General features: G+C 44.4%; 1 protein-coding gene across 2 annotated transcripts; it reads right to left on the bottom strand.

Moving 5' to 3' along the window:
* Positions 1–5,529: 5,529 nt before the first annotated feature.
* Positions 5,530–9,598, bottom strand: hyal6 (hyaluronoglucosaminidase 6). 2 transcript variants are annotated; one of them, XM_085780257.1, is made up of 4 exons: positions 8,635–9,598; positions 7,911–8,000; positions 6,105–6,586; positions 5,530–5,600 (listed from the first exon to the last, which is right to left on the bottom strand). In XM_085780257.1, the coding sequence occupies exons 1-4, from the start codon at positions 9,562–9,564 to the stop codon at positions 5,567–5,569; spliced, it is 1,536 nt and encodes a 511-aa protein (XP_085636383.1). In that variant the 5' UTR covers positions 9,565–9,598; the 3' UTR covers positions 5,530–5,566. The 2 variants fall into 2 exon arrangements, with proteins under 2 accessions (XP_085636383.1, XP_085636384.1); XM_085780258.1 differs by lacking the exon at positions 5,530–5,600 and having other exon boundaries at positions 6,101–6,586.
* Positions 9,599–9,883: the final 285 nt, after the last annotated feature.

Raw genomic sequence — 9,883 nt, 5'->3', positions numbered from 1 at the left:
TTTTCCGCACATTTTTTGACATGCAACTAATCCAACATGGATCCAAGGCTGAAATGTGGAACTTGTTAAAGAGAACAGGCCAGAAACAAGCGTTTTGTTGAAGAAAGTCGAAATAAAAATGGTGAGAAAACAATCTGATCTTCAATCATAAAATGTGCAAGAGATAAGAAAGTGGAAAAATAAAATAAATTCCTCAGTTTTTTACTCTTTATTCTGCAGCCAGTGGTCAAACCTGGAACCGTTTGACTTGTAAAAGTTGTTGGACCTTTTTCCTTCTTTGATACAAAGTTTGATTTCAGTGGAGGAAACGTTGTGTTTTCCAGTCTTCCCTCTGAGAGAACCGGATGTGGAGCTGATCTAGATATTGTTGTTGTTGTTGCTGCTGTTTTTCCATCTGAGTTTGTTTGGAGGTGAAACGTTCGTCTCATCTGGATCCTCACTCCTCAGTGTTTAGACCTCGTTAATTGTTTGTGTATGAAGGTCGTAGATGATGTTTAGCTGCTTTTCCTGCCGGCCTGTAATCAACAACAACAGCAGCAGCAGCAACAGCATGTGAAGCTGATGGAGGATGGAGGCAGCAGAGTTGGCGATGAACAGCTGATAAACAACCAATCACAGCAGCAGCAGACTGGAGCCACACTCTTTAAGGCTTCATCCACCCAACGATGTTTCACCTTAAAACTCTTCAAATCGCTTTGGCCCATAGTCGTGTTGATCTGGACAGACAGAATTGGAGATCTTTGGACTTGATGGTGTCACCAGTCGCTCCCTGATTGGTTCCCAACCTCCTTGACTCGCCTCGAATCTTGTGGTGCTTTCCATTTGGACTTGGAAGTCGGCATTTCCAAGTTCCGGTCGGAAGTTTCAACTTGAACACCCCCCGAGGGCGGATTTCCTTTGGAAAGTCGGAGGATCCTCACAACCCTTGAGTTGACTTTCAGAGATGATTGCCCCGCGTGTAAACAGCAGTAGAAGATCCTGTAATATTGTGTTTATAAGCACTTCTGACCAGTGTTTCTCGCACTAAATCAATACAGAGTATTTGTCGATGTATATATATGTGACAGTGGTGGTCCTGTCACTATGCCTCCAGTTGATCATGTGCCCTGGCTACTTGGCCAAGGGGATGTCCCTTTGGGTGACTGGCAAGCGCGCATGACTCTTACCCGGGTGGGTTCAATCCCCGCCCGGGCCCTCTTCACCTTGCCACATATAGTATGTGACCGATGTTGTTCTGGTCTGCCCTTAGTGAGTTTCGAACTCCGGTCTCCCGCACCGTAGGCAACGATGCAAACCGTTTCGCCAAGAGGTCAATGACCACTTGGCAAGTGGTTTGCATGTCTTTTTATGGGTGAGTGAGTTTAGCTTCAGTACCGCTAACCTCATGACTGTGGCTATACTCGCGGACCTCCGTTACATATGTATGGAAATGCTGCTATAGTGTAACTTACATTTTTCATGTGGTACTGTATGTGCGAACTGCAACGCAGGCCGTGCTAACAATAGCTAACAATAGCAAGGTAGATCAGTTTCTTGTTTGCCGAACAGGAACGCTGATAACTCGGCCGTGGCGTCATTCCCAGCTCCACCTTCTGACTTCAACGCACCATTAGAGTTGAGCCGAGCCGAGTAGTGCGAGTGAAAAAGGGCAAAGGGAAAACAGTCTGAGATAAACGCACTATTTGTGTAACATTAGCTAAAAGGACATTACTGAGGCTTCTTTATATAACCAGAATCAGAATCAGAATGCCTTTATTTGTCATTATACTCGTGGTATAACGAAATTAGAGCCCCCCTTCAGTGCAAAACAAGCAATACCATAAAAATACAATATAAAAACACTTCAATAGTATAAAAATAAATAGATAACAGATGTATAACTATATATTTTCAGTCACACCTTCAATAGGAATCAATGGGCTCAGAGCTGAGAGTGACACTGACTTGATGACAGTAAGTCAAACAGAATGAAGCCGTATATTTATTCTTTAATCAACTCCAGTGTCGAGCTCCTTTAACGACTCCGTCCTGTGATTTGTAGATCACAGGTTTGATTCCTAGACTTTCCCTCTCTCTCCTGTTGAGTCTCCAGCAGCTTCGCCTCACATCCAGAGCGGCTGCTGGCACTGAGCCGAGGCTGATGATGGTTATTAGCTGGAGTGGAGGCGCTAACTGAGGCCTGGGCTGAGTGAGATTACAGGTGTTTGGTTTCTGTGTATTTATAAGACAAATAGACTGATGATGAACCTCAGGAGTTTATTTATTCAGAGAAGTGGATCCACAGTTTTTGTTTTTGAACATCCTTCATATGTGGGTTTGTAACTTGAACAGCTGGAGGAAAACAAACTGATTCATGATGTAACTTTCATTGACGGGATCTTTGTCTCTGTTCACACACTGTGAGGACTGTGAATTACAGATGCTACAGCTGTTTACTCCCTCAGCTGCCAGTCATCATAATCCAATAATAACACCACAGAGGCGCACTGTCACAGTTATTTAGCCGAGTCAGCTTCAGCTCAGCACTGAAAAGCTTCAGACCAGACAAGTTTCAACATCCACTTGTTGAAAATGTCTAAACAGGACGTACCTACATCCGTTTTGTTTCTATATTTATTTCTATAAACTTAACAAACTGTTTTATAAACATTTCATCATCAGGAAACATGCATGTTCACCTGAAAGTTAAAATTATCACATGCCACAACACAGATGAACAGAAATTGCAACAGAAACTTGTCCCTAAAAACGCATTTGACCTCTTTAGTGGAGTTTATACCAATAAAGAGCTGATAATGAGCTGCTATACAACAATAAGCAGATAAATACTGTTGCACATGGAGCTGCAGAGTTTTATTAGGTGCACGCAGAGTGATGAATTTCTACAGAAGTTGACACACAGACCAAGAGTGGAAAAGGATGAACTTATTCGTTAGCAAAGAGTTTGTACTAGAAACCTAGATGGAGATATATGAGCAGAAAAAAAGAGAAGAAGGAATACAGAGTGGAAACAAAACATGTGCACCAACCATTTGACATAATTACGACAGAAACAACAGAGTCAGGGCTGAGTGATTGCTCCTCCTGAGTCGACCTGACAGTTTCCACTGCTGGGTGGTTCACAGGGTCTGTTCTCTGAGGAGCTGAAAAACCACAAAAAGCTGCTTAATTCTGTTATTGTTGAGAAAACTTTGCCTTTTTTTCTGAGTCACTGTGTTTCTGTGCCTGGCAACTCATTTATGTGCAAAACATGTTAAAGGGACAGGTTCATCAGGAGGTGAGTGTTAACAGTGTTAAAAGTAAGAATAGACACTAAGCACTGTAGTAAGTTGTACCAACTGTCAGTACATTTGATTCATCATGAGCAAATCTGTTCTTGCACAAACAAAATCTGTCATAATTATGTATTTTTTAACAGATTGGACTGAACTCAAGACCAGAAGGTTGATGGTTCGAACCCAAGAGCAGCAGGAGGCATCCAGAGGAGAAACTACCTGTGCAGACGTCCAGGTACGAACCATATGGAGGCTGCTGATCAGGACCTAATGTCTTAAGGTGCAGCCAAAAAGTTTAGATCAAGCTGCTGCACCGTTGTCATCTTGGCATCGATGTCTGACTCCGTCCCCTGACTCCGATCTTGTCCAAAAAACAGGCCACATCCAGAACTTTAGTCTTTAATAAAGTGTAATGTTCTGCACAGACCAAACCTGTTTCTGTACCATGTTTTATTTCTGCTGTAAAGTTAAAGCAGAAGTAAGCGGAATGTTTATGTTAATATAAGTCTTAAATAGTTGTATCTTCCGACAGCAATCACTTCTATAGAGTGTTTGGTCTGAAACACGGGTCTGTCAGTCACTCTGCTCTGCTCTGAGCCCAGGAGAAAACTTTCCTTGTATCCTACAACCTTTATCCAATGAGGAGAGAGAACGGCATAAAGGGGCAGTCCTCTCTGTGTGTGCAGCCAAGGGATGCGCGTGAATGTGGTGACGTAGGGACGAGGGCGGGGACTGCTAACTCCATCTGCTGACAGGAAGTTAGACAAAACCACCGGACTTCTGCTTTAATAAAGTGTAAACAGGAAATGATCTGCAGAGACTGAACCTGTTTCTGTACCATGTTTTATTTCTGCTGTAAAGTTAAAGGACATTTTAACGTGATGAGAACTGTTGGAGACTCACTCTAGTGGTCAGGGGAGGAACTGCAGCTCTGAGCTGATCTCAGGTGATGAACCACTACAGCTCATAAAGACTCCTGCCTTAATCTACAGGTAAAACCTCTCTGATCCTTCAGCTGCTGCTGTTTAGTGCTGAACCTCTGAAGCTTCTGTTAAATTAGAGTTTATAAAGATTGTTTTATTTTTAATCAACCTCTTCTCTTCCACACTTTCCCTGATCCTCTGATTTCTCTTTGCAGATCACAGACCTCCAGCTGCAACAGAAGCTGTAGTTCCACCCTCTCATCACGCGGGACAGTGTTCGACACCCGGCCGTCCCTCCCTTTCCCGTGGGACAGAGGGGGGCTATTGTTAAGTCGCTGGGTCATGTGACCCGTCCCACCACAGCTCGATGTGACTCATTTGACTGACTGAGCTGTCATCGCCAAACTGTGTTTTCATTCAGCAGCTCTCTGATGAAGTGCTGGCTGCGATGTGAGCCTCATTACAGTCATTATCCCAAATTAAACAAATGACTGAGACTGTAAACGAACTGAGCCGTCTTTGATGACAAGGTTTTTATAGAAGAATAATGTTTATTTGTCCTGCTGGAGAAAACGAGCTCAGTGTCTCTCTGAGTTCATAATATATCAACACTCCTTAAAGCTCCATACAGTATAAAGGTAGATGTTTGTGTTAAAGCTCCATACAGTATAAAGGTAGATGTTTGTGTTAAAGCTCCATACAGTATAAAGGTAGATGTTTGTATTAAAGCTCCATACAGTATAAAGGTAGATGTTTGTGTTAAAGCTCCATACAGTATAAAGGTAGATGTTTGTATTAAAGCTCCATACAGTATAAAGGTAGATGTTTGTATTAAAGCTCCATACAGTATAAAGGTAGATGTCCATGTGTAGTGTGATTATAAAGCAGCTCTAGGTTCTATATTAATACTGTGAAAGTATCAAAGCCTCAGTCCACAGAGAAATGCACACAGCCTGTATTCAGAAACTGAGCCTTAAAACCAGCCGTCAGGACTTCCTGTCACTTTGTGATGTCACAATAACCTTAAGCCACGCCCACCACCATGCAACACTTGCAGGATTTGGTGTTTGATTCTGGCCTGCCATTCTGGATCAGAAGGCTCTATTTTACTTGTGTTGTGTTTGAAAATGTATGAGAAGTAATTGTTCAAGTCATGTCCGTTTATTCAGTCAGTAATGGCACATTTACAAAAACAATTCACAGTGATAGAAAAAGACAAATGATTTAAAAAGAGAAGATGAAGTTTACATAAAAAGGAAACGTGACAGTTTCTTCTAAGAAAAACAACGACAGTGCATTTTCAGCTTTTCCCTAAATCCCCACCACTGGTCCACAGTTGTCCACATCATAGCTTAGCAACAACCGTTCCTAGGCAACCTGTCTCCACATCCCATGTAGAGCACTGGAAAAGAGAGTAACGACACGCATTGGTCCAATGGAAGCGCCTCCTGGTGGAGGAATATGGGTTTTGCAAAAGCCCCCAAGAACTGACATCTCTGCATTGTTGGTGAATGAGCAAGTGTGGTATTTTCAATAATTTAAGGACATTTATAGATCACCCACGTTAATAGCATCATTGAGGATCCTTTACAGATAAACATTAACACAGGCGAGTAAAAAAAACAACAACAAAAAAACAGTTGTCTACATTAATGTTTCAATCTACATTTTGTAATAAACAAATTATAAGTATAATTTGATATGACCAAGACACCTAAAAACAAAAACACGGCCGTTTTCATCAATTTACAAGCAAGTGGGCAACACACATACATTGGAGTGAATGGGTTTTCTGGGCGCTTTTGCGATAACCATATCCTGCCACTGGGGGCGTATGAGGCTTACCACGGGAGTCAATGGTGATGTCGTTACTCTCTTTTCCAGTGCTGTAATCCCATGCAGCTACAGAATCAGACACTTGATGATCAGACAGAGTCCCAGAAACATGATGATGCACAGACAGGAGAAGTGGAGGGAGAGGAGCAGCAGGATGTCTCCCAGCAGGCCGGTGTCTCGGGGGCGGGGCAGAGGGGCAGTGGGCTGATGGGGCAGTAGAGGAGGAGGGGGCGGAGCCTGAGGGATCTCACAGTAAACACCTGTCCAGCCCTGGTAGCACTGGCAGCTGAACTTGTGCTTCATGTCCAGGATGTCGTGGTTGTTGAGGTGGCCGCTGACGTGGAAGAGCGGTCCCCGCGGCGACGGGTTGCGGTGGATGTGGAAGAACCGCGGGTTGAGGTGCAGGTAGGCGCCCGAGTCCAGGCTCTTGCGGACGCACCGGCCGTTCTTCTTGCACAAGGCTTTGCTGCACAGCTTGGCAGCAGACGTGACGTTGATGACGTAATGTCCCAGAGGACCGTCGATGTACTTCTTCACCGTCAGACAGTTCCTCTGAGGGACGGAGGAGACAAAACACATGTTTCAAACCAACAACAGAACATAGTTTATAGACTGGTTTCCTGTTTCCTAGGCAATAATCAGATTATTTAAATCATTATGCATAAAGTACAGATAATGGATCAAAATATTTATAACATTACAGCCATGCATCACTGCCCCATTGTTTGCAACATATGCGAGAGATATTAAGTAATTTTAACCTGCTAACACGTCAAAGCTTATTATTACTCTGTTTAATATGCATTAAACAAAGTTTCAGCATTTTCTTTCAGCAGTTCTACAAGTTGTTTAAGGGACAGGTTCATAGGTGAGTTACAGAACAGCTGCAGAGTCGACAAAGATGTCGACTACAGTGTTTAAAGTAAGAATAGACACAAAGTTCTGTAGTTGTACCAAACGTGAGTGTTTTAGAGTATTCATGAGCAATTCTGTTCTTACAAAAAATAAAATCTGCCCTAATTTAGTATTTTTAACAGAATGGACTGAACTCAAGACCAGAAGGTTGATGGTTCAGACCCCAGAGGAGGAACTACCTGTGCAGACGTCCAGGTATAAACCACATGAAGCCTGCTGATCAGAGTCAGCACTTTCCATTCCCAAAACATAAATAAAGCTCGACAGCTCAGACCGTGCTATTGCACTGTTGTCGTCATGGCATTAATGTCTGACTCCGCCCCTGAGTCTAAGCAACTTGTTCAGCAAGTACAGAATTCAAAATGGTGAGTAATCTTTTACTTGTGATAAATTAAAGTTAAGTGTCATTGTTGACAGATCCCAGACGTCACAGAGTCTTCTTCTTTCGGTTGTGTGATGATAATTATGAGATACTGTATATTTAAGTTCTTCTGCAGCATTTGAGGCTGTAAATAGGATGTGAAACAATCCACAGTCACCAACAGAAACCCAGACTCAGTCGCACATAAATCAGATGCATGCAGTCGTCTCCTGGTTTTTAACTCTTAGTTTGTTTCGGTCATAAAGATATTTTACTGACACTGTTTTTTTGCAAACATATGTTTCTGTAGGAGAGAGTTATGATGTCTGTTTGTATTTATCACAGTCAGAAACCGTGAAGTACTGTTTTATGCACTGTGGCTGCATGTGATTTACGTCATTAACATCTGTGGTTCCCCTAATGCTTTGCGGCTCCATTTATGTGATGTATGCTCTAATGGCGGAGGAAGGTTGTAACATAATGAGCCGTCAGTTTGAAGATCTGCCTTTGAACTGATTTTTAGAGTAAAGGGGGTTTCTAAGTTTTAGTACTGAAACTCAAGTCCTAAATCCACTTAAATCTAAGTTGTTGTAAAATCACCTGTGACCGAGCGTACTCTGACGATCCCCAGAGGACGACACCTGAAGCTCCCAAGGCGGCGCTTTCCCCGATGGTATGTATCAGGTCGCTCTGAAACAGGAAGACTGAAGCTTTAATCCACCTTCAAACACAACCAGTATCTAGTTTTCATTGTCTTTTATGATTTGCAACTACTTCAGTCCCTAAAAACACACTGAAAAAAGACTTTAAAGGCCCCATGGCATTAAAAATGTGATTTTGGTTATTTTTTGTTGCTTGGGGAGGTCTCTGGGCCACGTATATACTGCCCCATGCATCAAACTGGTCATAAACGGAGAAACGCACACCGCCCATTTGTAGGAACTGTCTCTTTAAGACGAGCAGATAGCACTTCCTCCTTTGTGTGGCGTCACACACAAGGTAACTCCGCCCACCGCGACCAGTTGTGTTTTTTTATTCAATTTTTATGAATGCAGCTTAGGTTTCAGTTAATTGCCTGTGATTGGCCCGACCACATGCCACTCAAAAACAGTCAGCCAATCAGAGGAGAGGTTCTCATTCTCTCTTCTGATTGGCCAAATGACCTGTGCCTGCTAGAGCTCCAGAAAGAGGCAACAGAAAGGGGCAGTATAAACGATATTAAGCAGATCACAGGTACTCAAAACCAATGATACATCTTGTTCGGGATATCAGCAGGTAAATAAACCCAGAGAAAAGTGCACATCATGGGGCCTTTAAGACGTACCTCTGACAGAACCACAAAGGTGTAGGCGTAGAAAGGTCTGGAGTAGACGAACACGGGCAACGTAAAGTCAGTGCGGGCGATGGACGCAATCCTCATGGCTTCTTTGACCCGATAGTGGACAAACTTGACGGTGTTGGGGGACGACTTGAGCTCGTAGTCCAGGTAGATGGACGGGTAGAGGGCCGTGCTCTCCTTCCAGAGCCACATCAGGTGGTCGTTGCGAACGTGCTCGACGTTGGGGCATTCGCCGGTGTACTGCTGAGGGTGCTGCTTGTACCCGTAGTTGTAGCAGTCCGGGAACAGGTAAAACCCCCACAGCCCGTCCGGCCTACGACCTTCAGCCAGAGCCAAGGTCAGGTTCATGAAAGCCAGTCCAGCCCTCTCAAAACTCTCCTTCGCCTCCTTCTCCACTTTGCTCTCCGGCCAGTTGGGGTGAAGCTTCCGGATCTGCTCCTTGGACTTGTTGCGGTAGATGTCCTTGGAGCCCCAGTTCCTGACCCACTGAGGCCTCCAGTTCTCCCAGTCGATGACGCCCAGGCCTCGGAAGTCCTTGTGAGGGATCAGCTTGTCGATATCGGCGCGGGCCTTGCTCAGGTGTTTGGAGACGCTCTGGTTCTGCGGCAGTCCGCCGTTAACAGGAACCCCGGAGTTGGAGTAGTAGGGGTAGTAGCCCAGGTGGCTGTGGTAGAAGATGGTGACGTTGGGTCCGCTGAGGGTTTCGTTGAGGTTCGCTATGATGTCAAAGACACTGAGGTCCAGGTCCACCTTGAAGCGGAGGCGGCACGACTCGGTGGGAGCGTTCCACACCACGACGAAAGGCCTGTGAGGGATCAGAGGCGCACGGGCCGGTTTCTCACCCCCGACTTGGAGCTGCACTCCGACGCCGAGCCACAAGGCCAGCGCCAGGAGAGGGAGCCCCATCTGTGCCATGTGGGTGCCGATTCTTCCTCATGGAGCAATTAGTGGTCCTGAACATGTTTAGAGAGAAAACAAACACATCATGAGCCTCAGTGAGCAGAGATAATCAGATCAGATATGAGCGGTGATCACTGAAGTGAATGCTCCAAATTCCACAACACAGCAACAAAACAAAGCTCCTCTGTTCTCTGATGGATTATGAACCATAGACAGAGATGGAAGAGATGCCAAGTTCAAATCCTAAACCTGTGTGGACAGGAAGACGAACAGCATCTCTACTTTACTTTTCAATATTTATCATCCATTAAACCTCAGAGATGCTTCTACCACA

Source organism: Trachurus japonicus, chromosome 6 (genome assembly GCF_045865225.1).
Source record: "Trachurus japonicus isolate A0001 chromosome 6, Traja_1.0".
In the NCBI taxonomy this organism is placed as follows: Eukaryota; Metazoa; Chordata; class Actinopteri; order Carangiformes; family Carangidae; genus Trachurus; species Trachurus japonicus.
Note: the sequence above shows the minus strand (reverse complement) of the source record. Positions and strands in the feature narration are given on the sequence as shown.

Bases quoted from the DNA above. Each gene is read 5' to 3' on its own strand.
- hyal6 (XM_085780257.1), bottom strand. From the start codon at position 9,564: ATGGCACAGATGGGGCTCCCTCTCCTGGCGCTGGCCTTGTGGCTCGGC. The intron at 6,587-7,910 runs GTGATTTTACAA...TCCGTCCCTCAG, and splicing joins CAGAGTACGCTCGGTCACAG to AGGAACTGTCTGACGGTGAA. The intron at 5,601-6,104 runs GTAGCTGCATGG...TCTCTTTTCCAG, and splicing joins ATCATCAAGTGTCTGATTCT to TGCTCTACATGGGATGTGGA.